Source organism: Primulina eburnea, chromosome 18 (assembly GCF_022965805.1).
Source record: "Primulina eburnea isolate SZY01 chromosome 18, ASM2296580v1, whole genome shotgun sequence".
NCBI lineage: Eukaryota > Viridiplantae > Streptophyta > Magnoliopsida > Lamiales > Gesneriaceae > Primulina > Primulina eburnea.
In genome coordinates this window covers 17231247-17253949 of record NC_133118.1, presented here as the reverse complement: position 1 = coordinate 17253949, position 22703 = coordinate 17231247, and the positions used below count along the sequence as shown (strand labels likewise).

General features: G+C 34.9%; 1 protein-coding gene across 1 annotated transcript; it reads right to left on the bottom strand.

The window, feature by feature from the left end:
• Window positions 1-12025: 12025 nt before the first annotated feature.
• Window positions 12026-17633, bottom strand: LOC140819931 (uncharacterized). The gene is given in 4 exon segments (XM_073180208.1): window positions 12026-12641; window positions 12944-13084; window positions 13087-14852; window positions 15326-17633. Coding segments are annotated over 4 exon segments (4602 nt in total). The 5' UTR covers window positions 17524-17633; the 3' UTR covers window positions 12026-12144.
• Window positions 17634-22703: the final 5070 nt, after the last annotated feature.

Below are 22703 nucleotides of genomic sequence, written 5' to 3'. Positions count from 1 at the left end.
TATTCAGCAGCTTGGATGCCATAGTCTTTTAATTGTTTTTGTATCCATAGCATCTGAGCACAACAACTTCCAGCCGCAAGGTATTCCGCTTCAGCGGCTGATGTAGCAATTGACGTATGTTTCTTACTAAGCCATGATATTAGTCTTTCGCCCAAGAATTGACATGAACCGCTCGTAATTTTTCTATCGACTTTGCAACCGGCATAATCTGCGTCTGAGTACCCTACAAGATTGAGACTTGAATCTTTGGGATACCAAAGACCCACATTAGTAGTACTTTTAAGATATTTAAGGATATGTTTAGAAGCAAAAAAATGGGATTACATAGGTGTGGGGACCCGGACGCTAATTCATTCCTTAATCATTCTTGGAAATAATTCAATCAATTAAGATAAACAGGGTCTAATTTTTTTTTTTATTTATATTTTTAATATTCAAGTGCGGAACGTAATGGAATCCGTCTAATATAAACATCAATATAAAGTACAAGTCCTATACAATTATATTACAATCCAAGTAGGGTTCAACTACTATGTATCAAGTGCTGAATCCTAATTTACTTCTGATCCAGATCTCAATGCTAACTGCAATCTATCATCCTCTTCTTGACCTTGATCCTGTCCCACCTGTTGCCATGCACACATACAAACACGACAACAGCTGGATAACTCCGGTGAGAAATACATTCCCAGTATTATGATTGTACACCATTAGTCTTTACGACCCGGGACAACACTAAGGCTCTATATGCTAGGGCTGTTCTTTGACTTGTTTACCGGCTCCAGGAGAGTCATCAGGTGGCGAGGTTGGGTACAGTTGTGACACATATAAGATCCAGTGAATTGTAGTTGGGGATTCACTGCTCACCTACGGGTGTGGATATTCTGTGTGATCTGATGAAATAATAGTGAATGGAATCTCTGGCCAGAGTATGAGATGTACATTAGAGAAGGAGTTCTCAAATAGTACACGCGATGCCACTATTATAGTTATCGAATAGTTATCGAATTAATATGCAACCCTCGATGAACCAATGGTTGCAGATTCGATCGGGATATATGAGATGAAGGGACCGTACTGTACGTTAATCATAATTGACCGGTTCTTGCAGGCACTATCAGTGATACCTAGGGCATCATGGGACGATGCTACTAGACGCTCTTAACATGATCCGATGGGTGCAATAAAAAATGACTTCTAACATTCTTAATCAAGGTATTGATGAAAAGAATGAGGCTAACTAGGGTAAGCCCGAATAAGAAGAAATATTATTCTGAATCACAAAGAGTTGTGAACCCACGGCTAGCTGTATCATTGAACCATTAAGGGTCACACAAGCACTGGATCGTTTGTTTCTGTTGAGAGAATAAATTCAAGAAGTTGAATTTATATTATGATATAGTAAATTCAAGGAGTTGAATTTATGATATTTAAATTTTGAGAAAATAAATTCAAGGAGTTGAATTTATAATATAGTAAATTCAAGAAGTTGAATTTATGAAATTTGGAGAGAATAAATTTAATGAGTTGAATTTATAAAATTTGATTTAAACTCAAAAGTTGGATTTATTAAATATTATATTTTGGAGGTAATAAATTCAAAGAGTTGAATTTATAATTTAAATATTAAATTCAAATGTTGAATTTATAATGAATTTAAATTAAATGTAATGGGTGTATGTATTATGGGCTTGTAGGAGTACAAGACCAACATACAAATTATTAAGGTTCTTAATTGGACTTTAAAAGACTAATTAATTAATTAAACTAGTTGGACTAGAGTAATTAATTTATGAAGCCCATTAAGTGTTTGATTTAATTAATGGGCCCTAAGCTTATATATGTGTATTAGGTTTAGGGTTAATTAATTAACACTCATAATTTTTGAAAGAAAAAAAAAACTAGCCTCCACCATTCCAATTGTGATTCACGTGAATGGCATCTCAATATCCTCCAATTATTTTTGGCCACTTTTCAAGAAAAAGAGCTTTGATTCATCTCTCAAATATTTGATCTCAACGTAGAAACTTCTTCCAAATTTTCTAGTGCAATTTGAAAGAGGAACAAGAGATCTAGTTGTGGACTTGATAGGAGGATCAAAGCAAGCAGATCTGAAGAAAGTTCGTAGGGAATTCACCAATAGCCATGTAGTGCCCAAATTCAGTACACGTATGACCCATGCATTTATTTAACTATTAAATCATTTAATTAATTTTAAATGAGTTTTATGCCATGCATAAATTATGAAATGCATTATTTTAAATAATTCATGTTTATTGTGATGCACGTTGAAATGTCTTTTTCAAGTTTCATGTTTCAGGCGATTATTCGAGGCGGGATCGAGGAAGAGACCGGTGACGATTGTGACAATTTAAAACATGGTATTTTACTCTAAGTTGAGGATGGGGCATTTTTAATAAGTTCTTAAGTTTTAATATTTTAAAGTATTATTATGTATTTAGTGATTTAAGAGTTTAAAATTTTAAAAATTGGTGTGTGATCATTTTATGGAAGAGTTTTGAGCAAATTATTAGGTGTTAACTTTTAATTAGTATTTAATTTAGTTAATTTAGCACAAATTTCTCCTAAATTAAAAACACACACTTTACACACACTCACACACACCTACATGTTTTTACACACACTAAACACACACATTCAGATTTTCATATTTTTAAAAAGAGAGAAAATTAGGGTTCTCCTTCCCCAAGAGCAGCCGCCCCTTTCTCTGATTATTTCCAGCAGGATTTTTGTCGAGTTTCTTCAAAGAAATCGTTGCACGATCGTTCCGGATCAACCTCGCTCTCATCTCCGCTTCGATATTGCCGGTTCGGTAACGTTTAATATCAAAAGGCACGTATATTCTGTTCTTTATGCATCGATCTTTTCATAGTATGAGTTGTGTATTTTTATGCGTGAAAATCCATGTGTGACGTTCGTCGTTTGAGCGGAAAATGGTTTGAATGCGTTTGAAATACTTTTTAGATCTGAAATCTCGTAACTCACTGTTCTGTTGAAAACTGCGATTTTTCTGTCAGGATTTTGAGAAAACTTTCAACGAAAAAATTGTAGAACTTTTCGATGCCTTCGATTTCATATAAAATTCGAGATTTTTGGATGAAAATTGAGTGAGTTATGATGTTTTTCGTGGGACTGCTCAAACTGCGTTTTCAGAAAAGTTATGATATTGATGTATCCTTGAAGTTTAATTGTTGCAGACTTCGTTGGGGATCGACGGGTGATCGTTGCTACGTATAGGTACCTTGTTTATGTTATTTGGACGGTCACTAATGGTTCATTCGGGTCGATAGGCACTAAATTGAATCAAGAGTCGTAGGAAGTAACATTGTGACGAATTTTGAGTTGTGTCATTGTTGTTGATGGTTTGTTACTCTTGGGGTAATGATAATGTTACTTGGGTTTGGTATAATGCCTTAGTGTTCTAGGAACGACTCATGGTGTCGTTTCATAGTCCGTGTAATCGAGGCTAGGATGTTCAGCAAATCATGTATAGAATTTTCGTAAGTTCGCGATCACAGTGGGTACACGGACCCGTACACGGACCCTGACACGGGGTCCGTGCCTTTGTTTTCTTCTCGGAGTCTTTTGCCAGTATCTACACGGACCCCTACACGGATGAGGGCTTGGGGTCCGTGCCTTTGGGTTTCACTTAGTGTATTCTTCCAGTGCCTACACGGATGTCCACCCGGACCCTGACACGGGGTCCGTGCCTTTGCTTCCTTTCGGTGTCTACTTACAGAGTCTACACGGACCCCTACACAGATGTAGGTACGGGGTCCGTGTCCTTCGTTTTTGGGGAAAAATAATTTAGTAGGCTTTGAGGTTAGACGTCATGGTTTAGTGCAAGGATTTAGGGTCGCGTCATGGGAATTTTAGAATGTCCTAAGTAATGATTGAACTCGAGAGTAAGTATGATTTCTACGTTAAGTTATGCAAGTTAAGTATGCAAGTTCATGTTAGTGTGTGCAGCAACGGCCCCAGTCGAAGTCCAACGAGTCCCTCAACGCCAAGTAAGTATGTATGACGTGCAAAGAAAATATTTTAGGTTTTTGAGGTATGCTAAATGTCTTGTGACCAAATTATGAATGGGTTTGGAAGTCGGTGAACGTGGCCGAGGACCTCTCCGCCCCGTTAAATTATGAACGGGTTAGATCGTGGTTGGAAAGCGTTAAATTATGAATGGGGACCAACCAGCCCATTAAATTATGAACGGGGATATCATGTATGCGGCAGTGGATACGTCCCTGTCAGCCCAGTACTGTGGTGTGTCTGATCAGACGTTTATTATGCTATGGGTCACTTGCTTTGAAACATCCTCTACGTAAAATGAAGTCATGTACGTTTTAGTATGTTCAAGTATGCAGTTATGATTATGAAAGTTTCACGTTATGGCACGTCTATGTATGTATGCAAGTCCAAGTTTATTATGCAAATTTCAAGTTTCAAGTTATGTATGTTCTATTTTTAAGATGCATGCGATTTTATTATGTAGTACTCGTTATCCCAGTTTATACGTGTTGAGTCTTAAGACTCACTAGACTTGATCGATGCAGGTGGCTATGTTGTTGAGGAGACAGGAGGTGGCGACCAAGGGGCAGGCTTGGACTGAGCGGGAGGCTAGACCCGAGGACCGCCACGTTATTTTAAGATTTTAAGCATGAAAACAATTATACTCTGATTTTATGATTTGGATGTGAGACATTTTGAGACAGCTTTTCTTTTAGCAAATGTTAGTTGGTGATGTTGATTTCAAATATTATTTTGATGAATGATGAGTGACGACTGTATGGATGTTTTTATTTAAGAAAATTTTTAATTTTTCCGCAAATTTTAAGTATGAAAAGTACGGTTCGTTACAAGCCATCTCCGCTAACCCCGGAATAGTTGGAGCCGTGTGAATCGTTCACCAAAGGTATAACGATTCTAACATCCTATGAATGTTTTGTTAAAATAATACGAGCGCCCAAAGCAAAATATATTTTGATTGTCAAAATAAACAAAATTTTAAAACTTCCGCTGCGTTTGGGCGTGTAGAAAACCGGGATCCAACAGATTTCACTTGCAAATACTAACTAGCTATTTAATATTTAATTACACCATTTCGGAAGTGTTAATCTTCTTAAAACTCTGAAGCTCTTCTCGTTTCCCTTTGCTGTCTGAATTTTCTGAATTAATTGCAACACTTATACACACACACACACATTGCATGATAAGGGACGTGTGGCTTCTTGTATGTACTGCACGTCTTGCGCATATGCGCGAGACCTACTAGTCTCAACATTTTTCTTCTCGGAAGCTCGCGCATATGCGCACACTTCTTTCGCGCATATGCGCGAGGTTCTCTGGACTTGGCAAGCATCTCCTGCACAGCTCGCGCATATGCGCGCCCACACCTCGCACATATATGCGCGAGGTCCTCTGTCCATCTCCCGCATATGCACGAGGTCCTCTGCCCATTTCGTGCATATGCGCGCATCAGTGCCCCACATAAGCGCGAGGGGTACTGTCCTCGCATATATCTAGTGTCTTTTCTCGTCTTCCCTGGTGTTATCATTTCCGTCTATAATCACAACAATTATCAATAAATTATTTCAGATTATAATAACCAAATTCTCGGGCATTAAAGTATCGGTCCAAATAAATCCATATGAAGAAGTTCCAGACATCTTGCTGATGAGGTTCTTTCTCTACTTTTGAATGTAGAGCAAACTTGTTTTCCTAATTGACAAGCATTGCAAATTCTATCTTTGGCAAAATCAATGTTACGCAAACCAGATACAAGTTTAAGTCTGCTGATAGTAGCAATGGATTTGAAGTTGAGATGGTTGAGTCGTTTATGCCAAAGCCAGTTCAACACATTGAACTATTTTTACTTCTCAACGGGATCTAGAAAGCTAGTACTTGTGTGGCCCTCAATGGTTCATTGATACAACTAGCCGTGGGTTCACATCTCCATGTGATTCGGACTAAACATGTCCTTATATGAGCATACCCCAATTGCTCCATTCTTACTTATCAACACTTGATAAAAAGAATGTCAGAACTCAAGTCTGATAGTACCCAACCAATCATGTTAAACGCCTAGCAGCATCGCTTACATGATTCCCTAGGTATCAAATGATAGTGCCTGCAAGAACCATTCAATTATGGTTAGCGTACAGTACGGTCCCTTCAACTCATATATCCCCACCGATTTGACAACCATTGGTTTATCGAGAGTTGTCAATGAATCGATACTATGTATCATGTTGTAGTTGCATCGATGGTGTAATCTATGAAACCCCTTTCATAATTACAACCATACTCTGGCCAGAGATTTCAACCTACATACACATGATAACACATATGATATCCATACCCGAAGGTAAGCGGTGAATCCCCGACTACAATGCATCGACTCCTATGTGTTTCGACAGAACACCCAACCTTGCCACCTGATGACCCCATGAGAGTCGGTAAACAAGTCAAAGTGTAATTCTAGCACATAGAGTCTCAATGTTGTCCCGGGTCATAAGGACTAATGGTGTACAACCATAAACTAGGATGTTTCCACTCGATAAGTGAGAACCACTTGGAAAGTCCTTTTATGGAGGGTTGTTCAGTGCACTCAACAAGGATCACCTATCTGCATGTTCGGACATCACAATGTCCCCTACCAATGAAACATGGTACTCACATCGCAGATACTAGTCTCGAACTCGAGCGGCCTATATCCTTCTTAGTGGCGGCTGAATCGACTAGGAACCGTTTAGAATATACAGTATTACAAATATGAGTTTCATGATACTCATCATATGAGCATCTCATATTCTTTCTACCATTTGTATATTCAAGGGCTTTATCTATGCAACTAGCATGGGTATACAGATAAAGATGTGCCAAAATAATAATATCAAATATTACTAAAATAAAGATTGCTTATTCATAGAGTTTTATTGTGAAAACTCGGCCAACACTTGGCTCGACGGGCACTTACTCTAACAATCTCCCACTTGCACTAGAGCCAACTACCCATATGCTTTAAACCCATTGATTCGCGATGCTTGTCGAATAATGGTCCAGGTAAAGGCTTAGCTAGTGGATCAAAAACATTGTCTGCGTAGCCGACTGTGTCAATCGACACTTCTCTACTTTCCACAATCTCTCCGAGGATGTGGTACTTTCTCAATACATGTTTGGACTTATGATGAGACATTGGCTCCTTTGCTTGAGCTAAAGCTCCCGTGTTGTCACACAACACTGGGATAGGAGCAACTCAATTAGGAATGACGTCCAACTCTTGGAAAAAATTCCTTATCCAAGCAGCCTCCCTTGCTACATCTGATGCAGCAATGTATTCGGCCTCTGTGCTGGAATCCACAGTATTGTCTTGCTTGGAACTCTTCCAAGAGACAGCAGCACCATTGAGCATGAATACAAACCTAGAGGTTGACTTCGAGTCATCGATATTTCTTTGGAAGCTAGAGTCTGTGTAGCCTTCCAATTTTAGTTCTCCACCCCATAGACCAAGAACAATTTATTGGTCCTTCTCAACTCTTTGAGGATGTCTTTCACAGCTTTCCAGTGTGGAAGACCAGGGTTCGATTGATATCTACTCACTACACTTAGTGCGAAAGCCACGTCAAGACGTGTAGATATCATCCCATACATGATGCTACCAATCGCAGATGCGTAAGGAATGCTTTGTCATCGCCGCTATCTCTGCATCAGTCTTGAAAGACAGACTTGGATAGGACACGCCATGACACATTGGTAGATGTCCTCTCTTGGACTTATCCATCGAGAACCTCTTCACGATGGTATCAATGTATGTGGACTGGGTGAGACCAAGCAATCTTTTCGATCTATCTCTATAGATCTGTATCCCAATACAAAAGATGCTTCACCCAAGTCCTGCATCGAGAACTTACTCGCTAACCATATCTTAGTTGATTGCAACATTCCTACATCATTCCCAATGATTAGAATGTCATCAACATAAAACACCAGGAATGTCACAACACTCCCACTGACCTTCTTATACACATAGGGTTCCTCAGGATTCTTAGCAAAAACAAACTCTTTGATCGTACTATCGAATCTGAGGTTCTAACTCCTAGATGCCTTCTTTAGACCATAAATAGATCTCTGAAGTTTGCATACCATATTCTCACTTCCGACAGATGTAAACCCTTCAGGTTGAGACATGTAAATAACTTCCTTAATATATCCATTAAGAAAGGCTGTCTTAACATCCATCTGCCATATCTCATAGTCATACCATGCAGCTATGGCTAACAATATCCTTATAGACTTGAACATTGCGACTGGGGAAAAGGTTTCCTCAAAGTCAACTCCTTGTCTTTGAATACATCCTTTTGCCACCAATTGCACCTTAAAGGTCAATACCTTCCCATCCGCCCCAAGTTTCCTCTTGTAAATCCATTTACACCCTCTGGGAACAATTCCCACAGGTGGATTCTGTTGCGACTTTGATTGTTGCACTCCCAAGAGCAGGTTGTCCACAAGTAGTATAATTCGATGAGTCCGAATATCGTATCCACGAGGAAGCTAAGGTAATTACAAGTCCACTACAATGTCTTTTTGTTTATTTTTTCTTTTAGTTGTTTGAATCTTTAATTGGTAATATTTTTAATTGTTCAAATTTAAATTTAAGTAGTTGAGATTAAAGGATCCACTCTTGGTATTTTAATAAAGTTAACATTAACGAACAATATTGAAATCCACTTAATAAAGTGGTTCCAATATATTAAATAATCATATTTATATTATGTTATAAATTATTATCTTATAAGTATATAATATATACCAAAACTTATAAATGTGGTCAAGTATTTATTGTGCTATATATTTTTGTAAACACTAAATCAAGGTTCCCACTTTAAATGGTTGGTAAAACCAAACAAACATTTAAATGGTACCAATAAATTAATACTATAATATATTCATAAATAATAAATCAAGGAATCCAAGTTAAATGGTTGGTAAAACCAAACTAACATTTAAATGGTTCCAAGAATTTAATATTATAATATATTTATATATAATAACTCAAGGCATCCACTTTAAATGGTTGGTAATACCAAACTAACATTTAAATGGTTCCAAGAATTTAGTGTAACATATAGCAACAATAAATCAAAACTCCCACTTATAAGTAGGGTATAAAAATGCTTAAAGAAATAAATATAACATAAACAATAAATAATGATTAAATAATATAAAACATAGATTCTTACCTTATAATAACCTTATTATCATGCCAAGAGCTTCACCTTATCATCTCAACTTTAGGAAGTTAGCTATTCATTATTCAAAGTGTAAAACTTTGAATATGAAATTAACATGCTAGTTATATTTAAATGAAGAAATAAAAGAAAAATATAGAGAGAAATATTATGAACTCAAAGATTTGTTCATAGAATAAGGGATATCCCAATACATTACAATGCACCCCTATTTATAGCCAAATTTGGGGAGACAACCACAAATAAAATATTATTTTTTACAAATAAGTCTTCATTGGTGTTCCAAGAAATTAATATTATATTGCACATCACTTTTGACAAGCATCTTCTCCGAATTTTCTTCTTCACATAAAATGAAACATGTGGATAATTGAGTTGTCTAGTTGTGGTATTTTTTTCAGAATTTTTGACCAAGTAGTTTGAGAGATATGGTCAAAATACTAGAGCATGGTAAAACTGCCACTCCTTCGGTAACTTTAATTGTTGCTTAATTTGATCCCAATTGTGAGAGGATTTTTATCTCATGCTTGCCACCAATATTGTAGATATTAACATCAACTTTCTACAGGTCCAAGAATCATCTTAATCCCATTTGCAACGCCAAGGTTATTCTTGTTTTATCGAACCTGTAAAAATAGTAAAAACTTATAATTACACAACAACTTATATTTTATACAATTTATTATAAAACATATAATATTTAAACATTTAATAAAACAAAAACTATATATTTATATTATAAAACATTTAATTAATATACAATTTTTTATCTTTATCACACTCCCCAACCAGCTTATTGCTAGTCCCTAGCAATTTAAGCGTTAATAGCAATACAAAACATATTGATTAATTTAAATAGAAATGTAATCAAAACTATCTAAGTGTTTAAATTAAATTTGAAAACTGTCAAAATTATATCAAGATCATCATAATTATAATTTATGAAATAATTTGAGATGGTCAATTCAAAGCTTATTTCAGGTAGTTAAGTGTACACGGCCTTCAGAAATTCCTAATAAGAGTCTCAACTCCATATCCTCACAGGTTAATAAATGTTTCTATTTATGGCAACGATTTCTCTCATGGAGTTGGAATACAGATGAATGCTCAGGAAAATGGTTTACAGAATGCAGACAGACAAACGAGCCAAACTAATCAAAAGATAGGAAATCCATTGTTTTAAAATCCAGTTGTTCTTATTATATATATTTTTTTCCTGATTTTTTTTTTTTTTTTTTACATCATGGAATCAGACTAAGTTTATGCTTTTTGACCACATATTTATTTAATTTGTACAATGTATTTCTCTCTTTCTTTCTTTTTTTTCTTTTTTTTTATTTGAATTCTTATGAGAGAAAAATGGGTCGCAGCATATAACTTAAAAATTACATAGATCTTCAACATCTTTCTTTTTGTATTTTTCTCTTCTTTTTTTTTTTTTTTCAGGAAATATCATTTTTTTTTTCAAAATAAGAACTCAAGATCTAAACAATAGATAGTCTCTCTCATGATCAATAAAGGCTCGAAAGCTGTTTTCTCAGTCCTCTCCACTCACTCACAAAATATGTGTGAGTTTAAAATTTTAGGCACTCTTATAAGGTATATCTTGGGCCATATACTTTAATACCTGATTTTATCACAATGGTTAATCACTCAAAAAGATTTCATAAATCATATTTTTATATTGATCAGAATATTAAAAATGACCTTTTTTCAAATAAAAATTTAAACATTCTTAAATAGATTAATGCATGTTCTAATTTAAATCTTTCAAATATGTAATGTATGACATTTTTGCAAAAATTACTAAGGTACAAACAATAAACATGATTTTATTTTAAAATAATATTTAAATTTTTTTTTTAAATTTTTATTTTATATAAGTTTGTTCTCCCCCCAATCAGAATATGACATTGTCCCTAATGTCAAAATAACTAGTAATAAAGAGTGCATAATGAAAGAGATATCACCTGGAATTTTATTGAAGATAACAAACTGAAACAAATGCAAACCAATCCACGATTTTTGAATTAATGATCCAACTTCCTTTTCTTACTGCTTGATTGCGACCAATTGATCTTTGTTATCACCGGATCTGGCTTATGAACAAAAGCTTCCAAATCATCAATTAATTGGTCAGCAGTCGAAGCACAGATTAGCATTCGTCGTGAATTTTCTGAAATGAAATTCTGTTCCACAGCTTTATCAAGAAATGTCAACAAACTGTCATAATAATTATTGATATTCAACAAGCCCACAGGTTTATTATGGATATTAAGTTGTGCCCAAGAAACAGTGTGAAAAATTTCTTCTAATGTACCAAAACCACCTGGTAGTGCGATAAAGGCATCAGAATTTTCAATCATTTGAGTGATTCTTTCATACATAGAAGAAACTTTTAATTCCTCCCCAATCATAACACCTGTAATATTTCCTTCAGCTAAAGCTGTAGGAATAATACCCAAAACCTGACTACCTCCAAGATGAGCAGATGTTGAAACAGATCCCATTAACCCAATATTACCTCCCCCATATACCAAGTGAATTTTTCTCTCAGCTAATATCTTTCCAAGATTATTTGCTGCTTCTACAAACACTTCATTTTTTCCAGGACTCGACCCACAAAATACACAAATATTTTTCAATGTTTGTGCAGAGGATCCAGCCATGTTTTTACTCTTTTTTTTCTGCGAAAATAGAGAGAAAGATGAGAGATTTTATAGGGGTAATATGTTATCATGACAAAACTATGGGTCACAGCTGTAAACAGAATAAATAGTAAAAACAATAATGACACACATGCATATAAACAGTAGTGTGATTGTGGCTCACAATTTTCCTCTGGTTTTACGTCCAGAAACGGCTTCAACGCCTTCTATGAGTCGAGGATATGCTTCCCATCCAATTTTCTTATAAATTGGCAAACAGGGTCTTTTTTAGTCAGATTCCCAAGACTATGACGCTCATCTTGGAATTGTTTCCATAAACGGAGAAGTTCAATATGCACATGTCCACTAGAATGCGTCTCAAGAGTCAATAAGATGTTATCTAAAGACTCCTTACTCAGCCCATTCTTAATGAAATCAATTTTATCTTCTCTGTTATCGGAAACACATCCCAAAGATCTGCATCGTTTGTCACAAGTCCATCTTGCACACTTATGACAAACCCCTAACCTTTTGGCCCTTCGTTTTTTCGCATAAGTGCTTTTTCCTAATCCAGGCAAATACCGAATGAGCAATGATTGTGGAACTTCTCCTCCTAATCGGACCTTAGCTTCAATTACAAGACGAATATCTTCTGGAATTCCTTTTTGCATTAGCAATCTCAATCTTTCACACCTTCCTGCATAAATTTTTCTTAGAACATTTTCAGAAACAGAGGGAAAATATTTACAAATTTTTGAGAGAATTTCATCCATTTTGAAAAGAAAAGAAATGATTTTTTTTTTATTTTTGTATCAGCAATTGTGGGAAACTGATTTAACCGACTATGAGAGTCACGGAGTACCGTTATCCGCCATTTAACCGGGAAAATAAAAAGATTAAAGAAACCTGAAATAAAAACAAACAAAATTAAATGCAACATAAAAATTTAAGGATCAGAAAGGGAAATAAACTCTTCTTGAAAGATTTCATTTTCCAAAAATGGTTTAAGCCTTTGTCCATTCACTTTAAAAACATCACCATTTTTAGGATTTTCAATATCCACAGCTCCATAAGGATACACATGCTTTACAACATATGGGCCTGTCCATCTTGATCGTAATTTTCCTGGGAATATGTGAAGTCGAGAATTATAAAGCAAAATTTTTTACCAATCTCAAAAGATTTTCTAAGAATTGTTTTATCATGAAATGATTTGATTTTTGCTTTATAAATCCTTGAATTCTCATACGCATCATTTCTGAGTTCATCAAGTTCATTAAGTTGCAATTTACGCAATTTGTTGGCATCATCCATGCTTGAATTTAAAGTTTTGATCGCCCAATAAGCTTTATGTTCCAATTCCACAGGCAAATGACAATGTTTTCCATAAACCAACCTATAGGGAGACATATTCAATGATGTTTTAAAAGCTGTTCGATATGCCCAAAGTGCATCATTAAGTCGCAGAGACCAATCTTTTCTATTTGAGTTAACAGTTTTTTCCAAAATTTGCTTTATCTCCCTATTAGCTAATTCAACTTGTCCATTTGTTTGAGGATGATAAGGAGTTGTTACTTTGTGAGTAATACCATATTTTTTCATTAATGAAGCAAATGGTTTATTAACAAAGTGAGTTCCCCCATCACTTATCATAGCTCGAGGAATTCCGAATCTACTAAAAATATTTTCTTTCAAAAATTTGATGACGATTTTATGATCATTTGTTCGACATGGAATTGCCTCTATCCATTCGGAAACATAATCAACTGCAACTAAAATATACAAGTATCCAAACGACGGTGGAAAAGGTCCCATAAAATCAATTCCCCAACAGTCAAAGATTTCAATTTCAATGATAGGATTCAAAGGCATCATGTTTCTTTTTGAAATTGCACCCAATTTTTGACAATTTTCACAGATCTTGCAGATTTCGTGGGTGTCTTTAAACAAAGTGGGCCAATAAAATCCACACTGCAAAATTTTTGCAGCCGTTTTCTTTGAAGAAAAATGTCCTCCGCATGCTTCTGAATGACAAAATTTAATGACACTACCTACCTCATTGTCGGGTATGCAACGTCGAAAAATTTGATCTGGACAGTACTTGAACAGATAAGGATCATCCCAATAAAATTTTTTTACCTCATTCAAAAATTTTCTCTTATCTTGGGAACTCCATTGCGGTGGCATTTTTCCTGTCACAAGAAAATTTACTATGTTAGCAAACCAAGGTGTAGTAGTAACTGAAAATAGATGTTCATCAGGAAAATTATCGTTAATTGGTGTCATTTCAAAAGATGATCCTGTTACTAGTCTCGATAAATGATCGGCTACGACATTCTCGGTTCCTTTTTTATCTTTGATCACAATGTCAAATTCTTGGAGCAACAAAATCCATCGTATCAGTCGTGGCTTTGCATCCTGTTTCGTCAACAAATATCTAATAGCAGAATGATCAGTAAACACAATAGTCGTTGATCCAATCAAATAAGAACGAAATTTATCTAATGCAAATATTACAGCAAGTAGTTCTTTTTCAGTTGTGGAGTAATTCATTTGAGCATTGTTTAAAGTTCTACTTGCATAATATATCACATAAGGCTTACCGTTTCTTCTTTGACCCAGTACTGCACCGACTGCATAATCACTCGCATCGCACATGATTTCAAATGGTAAAGACCAGTCAGGAGGTTGCATGATAGGAGCTGATGTTAAATGTCGAATGATTTTATCAAAAGCATTTTGACAATCTTGAGTCCACTCAAATGCAGTGTCTTTTGTTAAGAGGTTACAAATGGGTTTAGAGATTAAACTAAAGTCCTTTATAAACCTCCTATAAAATCCAGCATGTCCCAAAAATGAGCGAATTTCTTTAATGGTTTTTGGAGGGGGTAAATTGGCAATGACATCAACTTTTGCTTTATCAACTTCAATTCCATGAGATGACACGACATGTCCCAAAACAATTCCAGAAGTAATCATGTAATGACATTTTTCCCAATTTAAAATAAGACCTTTTTCCTCGCATCTTTTTAAAACTTTTTCCAAATTTTCAAGACAATTATCAAATGTATTCCAAAGACAGTTAAATCATCCATGAAAATTTCCAAACAATTTTCAACCATGTCGCAAAAAATGCTTAGCATACATCTTTGAAATGTTGCTGGGGCATTGCATAATCCAAATGGCATCCTTCTAAATGCAAATGTTCCAAAAGGACATGTGAATGTAGTTTTATCTTGATCTTCGAGTGCAATGGGAATTTGATAATAACCTGAATATCCATCAAGAAAACAGTAGTATGGATGACCTGCTACTCTTTCTAAAATTTGATCCAAAAATGGTAATGGAAAATGATCTTTTCTAGTGGCATCATTTAATTTTCTATAGTCAATACACATCCGCCAACTAGATGGGACTCGACTTGTTAACAATTCACCTTTTTCATTTTTTATCACTATGATGCCAGATTTTTTTGGAACTACTTGTGTTGGACTTACCCACTTACTATCAGAAATAGGGTAGATAATCCCAACATCAAGTAGTTTGAGAACTTCAGTTTTCACAACATCTTTCATGTGTGGATTTAATCTCCTTTGTGGTTGTTGAGATGTTTTTGCATTTTCTTCTAAGTGAATTTTGTGTGTGCAAATTAGTGGATTAATGCCCTTAAGATCTTTTAGTGTCCAACCAATTGCATTTTTATGTCTTTTAAGCATTTCAACTAATTTACCTTCTTGATCACTTTCTAGTTTGGAAGAAATTACCACCGGATATGTTTCATCTTCTCCAAGAAATGCATACTTCAATTCTTCTGGCAAGGGTTTTAACTCCAATATGGGTGGTTCGTCTTTGTTCTCATATTTCGCCTCAAATTCTTTCTCTGATCCTGGTAACGAGTGATACCTGATAAAATCATCAAGATCAATTTCAATATTTTCTTTAACAGTTTCAATTAAACAAATATCTAATTGATCACGAGTACTCCCTTCTTGAATGTTTTCTTCCACAAGAGTTTCGATAAGATTTTCATCTTCACTTACATGTCCTTTGTCATGTGGTTGCTTACAAAGATTAAAAACATTGAGCTCCAAGGTCATGTTACCAAATGACAACTTCATTATTCCATTCCTGCAATTTATAAGAGCATTAGAAGTTGCTAAAAATGGACGACCCAGAATTACAGGAATTGCATTACAAGCTTCAATAGGTTGTGTATCTAAAACTATGAAATCGACAGGATATACAAAGTTATCAACTTGGACCAACACGTCTTCTACCATACCTCTTGGCACTTTAACAGATCTATCGGCAAGTAAAAGTGTTACCGAAGTAGGTTTTAACTCGCCTAGATTGAGTTCTTGATAAACTGAATATGGAAGTAAATTCACACTAGCTCCAAGATCAAGCAAGGCTTTTTTAATCTTTCGTTCTCCAATAATACAAGAAATAGTAGGACAACCAGGGTCTTTGTATTTCAAAGCATTATTATTTTGAATGATTGCACTTACTTGTTCTGCTAAAAATGCTTTCTTTTTCACATTCAATTTTTTTTTCACAGTGCACAAGTCTTTCAAAAATTTGGCATATGATGGTACCTGTTTTATTGCATCTAATAAAGGAATATTAACTTTTACTTGTTTAAAAATATCATATATATCAGAATTCAAATTTGATTTTTTTGTATTTTTCAATGCATGAGGGAATGGTGGTGACACTGTCTGTTGAACCTCCTCTTCGCAAGTTATGGGTTCCACTTCCTTACCCTTTGGAGTTGATTTATCATCATCTTCACAAGGTTCAAGAATGGATTTTTCCACAACCTTACCACTTCGAAGGGTAATAACAGATTTTACCTGATCCATCGGTTGAGTTCCAGAAGTTCCAATTTGTGTATGATAATCCTTGGGATTAGGCAAAGGTTGTGAAGGAAATTTACCTTTTTCATGAACATTAAGTGCAGATGCAAATTTAGCAAGAGTATCTTTCAAATCTGTCATGGTTTGAGCAGTTTGAGTATTGATAGACTCTTGCTTTGCAATGAAAGAATTCAATGTATCTTCCAAATTTCTTTTAGGTGGAGGAACATAAGGTGCATAATTTTGAAAATTTTGTTGATTTTGGAAATGTGGTTGTGAAAATTGTGCAGCATTATCATTCCTCCAACTAAAATTTGGATGATTTCGCCAACCTGGATTGTAACTTTGAGAAAATGGTTCAAAATTTGGCCTTTTGAAATTGTTCAAAACATTGGCTTGTTCATGGAGACATTCTTTAAAAGAGGGCAAAGTGGGACAATCTTTTGTAAAATGATCACTTGTATCACAGATGTGACACACAATTTCTTGAACAGATTTTAATTGACCATTCTTTTTCAATTCAAGTGCCTCAACTTTTCTTGCCAAAGAGGTAAATCTAGCTTGAAGATCATGTTCATCTTTGAGAGTGTACATACCTCCACCAGATGTAGGAGATTGAATCTTGTTTGATGGTTCGATTGTACCTATAGTGTCCCAATTTTGAGCATTTTCAGCTAATGAATCGAGATACTCAATTGCCTCGTTTGGATCTTTATCTTCAAATGTTCCATTACACATAAATTCAACCATTTGCCTATCTTTAGGTGTTAAGCCTTCATAAAATTGAGAAACAACTCTCCAAATTTCAAAACCATGATGTGGACAAAGATTAAGCAATTCTTTGTATCTATCCCAACACTGATAAAAAGTTTCTCCTTGTTTTTGAGTGAAAGTGATGATTTGTCTTTTGAAAGAATTTGTTCTATGAGATGGAAAAAACTTTTTCAAAAATTGTTGTTGCAAATCATCCCAAGTTCGAATGGATCCCGATCTAAGATTTTGTAGCCAAGTTTTAGCTTTATCTTTTAAAGAAAAAGGAAAAAGCTTAAGTCGAATGGTGTTCATGCTACAATTTAGATCATTATATGTGTTGCACACTTCTTCAAATTCTCGTAAATGCATGTATGGATTTTCAGAATCTAAGCCATGAAAGTTGGGTAAAAGTTGGATAATACCAGGCTTAAAATTGAAATGAGATGCATCGGGGGGAAAAACTAGACATGAAGGTGCACTAGTACGTGTAGGATTCATGTGATCTCTAAGTGTTCTTCGTCTATCATGATCATGTTGAGATTGAATTTCATCTTCATTTTCTTGAATGGGTTCTTCCGCCATGTTTTGAAAAAATAAAGGGTTATTTCGAATGAGTCGACCACTAAGTGTACGTGACCAAATGCTCATGCAAATGCAAAAGAAAAGAAGAAAAACACACAAAAGCAATAAAAATTCAAAGAAAGAAAAATAAAATTAAATAGACTTGAAATTAAATTATACTTCCCCGGCAACGGCGCCAAAAACTTGTTGCGACTTTGATTGTTGCACTCCCAAGAGCAGGTTGTCCACAAGTAGTATAATTCGATGAGTCCGAATATCGTATCCACGAGGAAGCTAAGGTAATTACAAGTCCACTACAATGTCTTTTTGTTTATTTTTTCTTTTAGTTGTTTGAATCTTTAATTGGTAATATTTTTAATTGTTCAAATTTAAATTTAAGTAGTTGAGATTAAAGGATCCACTCTTGGTATTTTAATAAAGTTAACATTAACGAACAATATTGAAATCCACTTAATAAAGTGGTTCCAATATATTAAATAATCATATTTATATTATGTTATAAATTATTATCTTATAAGTATATAATATATACCAAAACTTATAAATGTGGTCAAGTATTTATTGTGCTATATATTTTTGTAAACACTAAATCAAGGTTCCCACTTTAAATGGTTGGTAAAACCAAACAAACATTTAAATGGTACCAATAAATTAATACTATAATATATTCATAAATAATAAATCAAGGAATCCAAGTTAAATGGTTGGTAAAACCAAACTAACATTTAAATGGTTCCAAGAATTTAATATTATAATATATTTATATATAATAACTCAAGGCATCCACTTTAAATGGTTGGTAATACCAAACTAACATTTAAATGGTTCCAAGAATTTAGTGTAACATATAGCAACAATAAATCAAAACTCCCACTTATAAGTAGGGTATAAAAATGCTTAAAGAAATAAATATAACATAAACAATAAATAATGATTAAATAATATAAAACATAGATTCTTACCTTATAATAACCTTATTATCATGCCAAGAGCTTCACCTTATCATCTCAACTTTAGGAAGTTAGCTATTCATTATTCAAAGTGTAAAACTTTGAATATGAAATTAACATGCTAGTTATATTTAAATGAAGAAATAAAAGAAAAATATAGAGAGAAATATTATGAACTCAAAGATTTGTTCATAGAATAAGGGATATCCCAATACATTACAATGCACCCCTATTTATAGCCAAATTTGGGGAGACAACCACAAATAAAATATTATTTTTTACAAATAAGTCTTCATTGGTGTTCCAAGAAATTAATATTATATTGCACATCACTTTTGACAAGCATCTTCTCCGAATTTTCTTCTTCACATAAAATGAAACATGTGGATAATTGAGTTGTCTAGTTGTGGTATTTTTTTCAGAATTTTTGACCAAGTAGTTTGAGAGATATGGTCAAAATACTAGAGCATGGTAAAACTGCCACTCCTTCGGTAACTTTAATTGTTGCTTAATTTGATCCCAATTGTGAGAGGATTTTTATCTCATGCTTGCCACCAATATTGTAGATATTAACATCAACTTTCTACAGGTCCAAGAATCATCTTAATCCCATTTGCAACGCCAAGGTTATTCTTGTTTTATCGAACCTGTAAAAATAGTAAAAACTTATAATTACACAACAACTTATATTTTATACAATTTATTATAAAACATATAATATTTAAACATTTAATAAAACAAAAACTATATATTTATATTATAAAACATTTAATTAATATACAATTTTTTATCTTTATCAGATTCACGAGATTCCACACTTGGTTCGAATGCATGGAATTCATCTCAGATTCCATCGCTTCAAGCCACTTGGATGAATCGGCATCAGATAATGCTTCCTTGAAGGTCCTTGGATAACATCCATGGTTAGGCTCATCATGGCCCTATTCAAGAAGCAGACCATACCTCATAGGTGGTCTCGAGACTCTCTCGGATTTTCTAGGAGCTTGTATCTCCTCTCTTGGCTCTTCGGGTGTGGGTTCTACAATTGTGGGTGTCTTTCGAACCTCTTCGAGTTCTATCATCTCCCATTTTCTATCTAATAGAAATTCCTTTTCCTAAAAGGTTGCATTCCTAGAAACAAACACCTTTGTTTCTTGGGGATGATAGAATTAGTATCCAACCGAATTCTTTGGATATCCCACAAAGTAACATAAAATGGATCAACTATCCAATTTATCTTCCACTACCTGCTTCACATAAGCAGGGCTCCCCATATTCTAAGATAAGAATATTTGGGAGGCTTACCCATCCATATCTCATATGGTGTCTGCCTTTGAATGGACATTTAGTGGAATATCTTTCAATTTTAAGTTATAGAGATCGTTTTCAAGTTCACCAGTACCAATCAAACATTCATTCATGTAAATGTTGCAAACACCTTTGCAAAATAAACAAGAATATCCATTTTTATCACCATAGAAATGGAAACAATGTTTTTACAAAATTAGGTACAAACAAAACATCTCATAAAATTAACTTAAACTTTTGTTCAAAAATAAGTAAACATCTTCAATAGCCTTGGCAGCAACTCTTGCTCCATTGCCCATCCTCTAGAAGGTCACACCTTCCTTAAGCATTCTACTTCTTCCCATCACCTGTAACCCATTACAGATATGTGAGTCATAATCGGTATCTAATACCCAAGAAGTAGAGTTATTTGAAATGTTTACTTCAATTTAGAACATACCATTTCCAGAACTCTTTTGGGCCAGATATTCTTTGCAATTTCGCCTCCAATGTCCAGGCTTCTTGCAGTAATGAGATTCATCACTAGTCTTGTCAGCCTTAGCTGGTATGGCTGCCACAACGGGATTCGGAGATTGCCTCAACAAGGGCATGTTCTTCTTGCGACGTTGGAAAGAACGCTTCTTTCCCTTCCCATGTGGATCAATCTTCGTACCAGATGAAGAACCCACATAAAGAACCAACTTCTCTTTCTTGATGGTTGATTCAAACGTAACAAGCATATTCACCAACTCCTCAAGGGTCGGCTCCATCTTGTTCATGTTGAAGTTAACCACAAAAGGATCAAATGAGCTAGGCAATGATAACAGCAACACGTCGGTGGTCAACTCCGAAGGCAAGATCAGATCCATGCCAACGAGCTTGTCCACGAGCCCAATCAACTTCAGGCCATGCTCATGGACCGAGGCCCCATCTCGCATGCGCAAAGTGATTAGCTCCTTGACGGTAGCATGCCTAAGAGGCCGTGTTTGCTCACCAAAGAGCTCCTTGAGATGCAAATGAATGTCAGCAACACTCTTTGCATCCTCAAAACACCTCTGCAGCTCATCATTCATAGAAGTCAGCATATAACACCTAGCTATCAAGTCATGGTCACACCATTCCTTGTAAGCCTGCAATTCCTCAGGAGTGTAGTCAGTCTGAGCCTCAATAGGGGGCGACTCATTCAGTGTATATGCTACCCTTTCTGAATTCAAAACGATTTTCAGGTTTCTTAGCCAAGTTAGGTAATTAGGTCCAGTTAATATGTGTTTGTCGAGTATTACGGATATCGGATTGCGAATCGAAGACATTGTCAATTTGTACTGAAAAGTAAAAACAGATAAATGTTGATGACTATTTTAAAATATTTAGTAAGATATGAAGTTTGGACTTTTACTTCATAAATATTTGCTCCCACTGTTTTGACATCTTTCACTACCCTCTAGTGAAAACGGGAAACTCCTTTCCTCAGTAGGTACGTAAGGTCCAATTAGCGAATTATGATCCCGAATAATATCAGCCAATCACAATTCCTAAAAGGTAGTTTCCAATTGCATCACAATGCAACCCTCTACGTAAACTTTTGTCTCACGTTTGATTAGGACCCAATAATATGACGTCGTTCATCTTCACGTGTCAAGCATTACCCATCGATGTTGAACCTTAATGGACGGTCGCCATGAGTTCGCCCAATAATATGAGCCGAAATCATGGGAGTTCCACGTAGTTCACATCACCATGTCAATGGATGTCACAGCTTTCCGGCACCCAAAGCTCCCCCAATAATATGAGCCGAGCCCCGAGTACGGGTAGCGTTCATCATGCACCCATTGTCGATGGAAGACAAGGAAATTATAAACAAATTTATAATTCTCCTTTTCGGGTTTGATATTAATTTTGAATATACAACTTTTTTTCTACTCCAAATACTCATACAAGTATAAACAACACAATACTTATAAATAAAACATAAATAACAAATATAAACTTAATTTATACCTCCTCGGAAACGGCTCCAAAAACTTGCTACTACTTAAATTATAATTCACCCAAGTGTAGGTTGTCTGCAAGTAATATATTTCGTAAGTACGAGATCAATCTACAGAGATGTTATTTTCAGTTTAAATTTATTAATTTATAAATTACCAAATTCAAGAATGAAGTTTACAAATTATAAATTTTGTCAAGGCTCAAGGATTTATTCTTGGTTTATGTAATATTGTTTAACTAAAAGTAGAACAAAGAAAACCACCATAATTAATGGTTCCATGAAAAAGAAAATTAAATATGTAAACACATACATAATATAATATAGTTCCCACTATAAAAAATATCGAATTAACCGATATTTTATATATG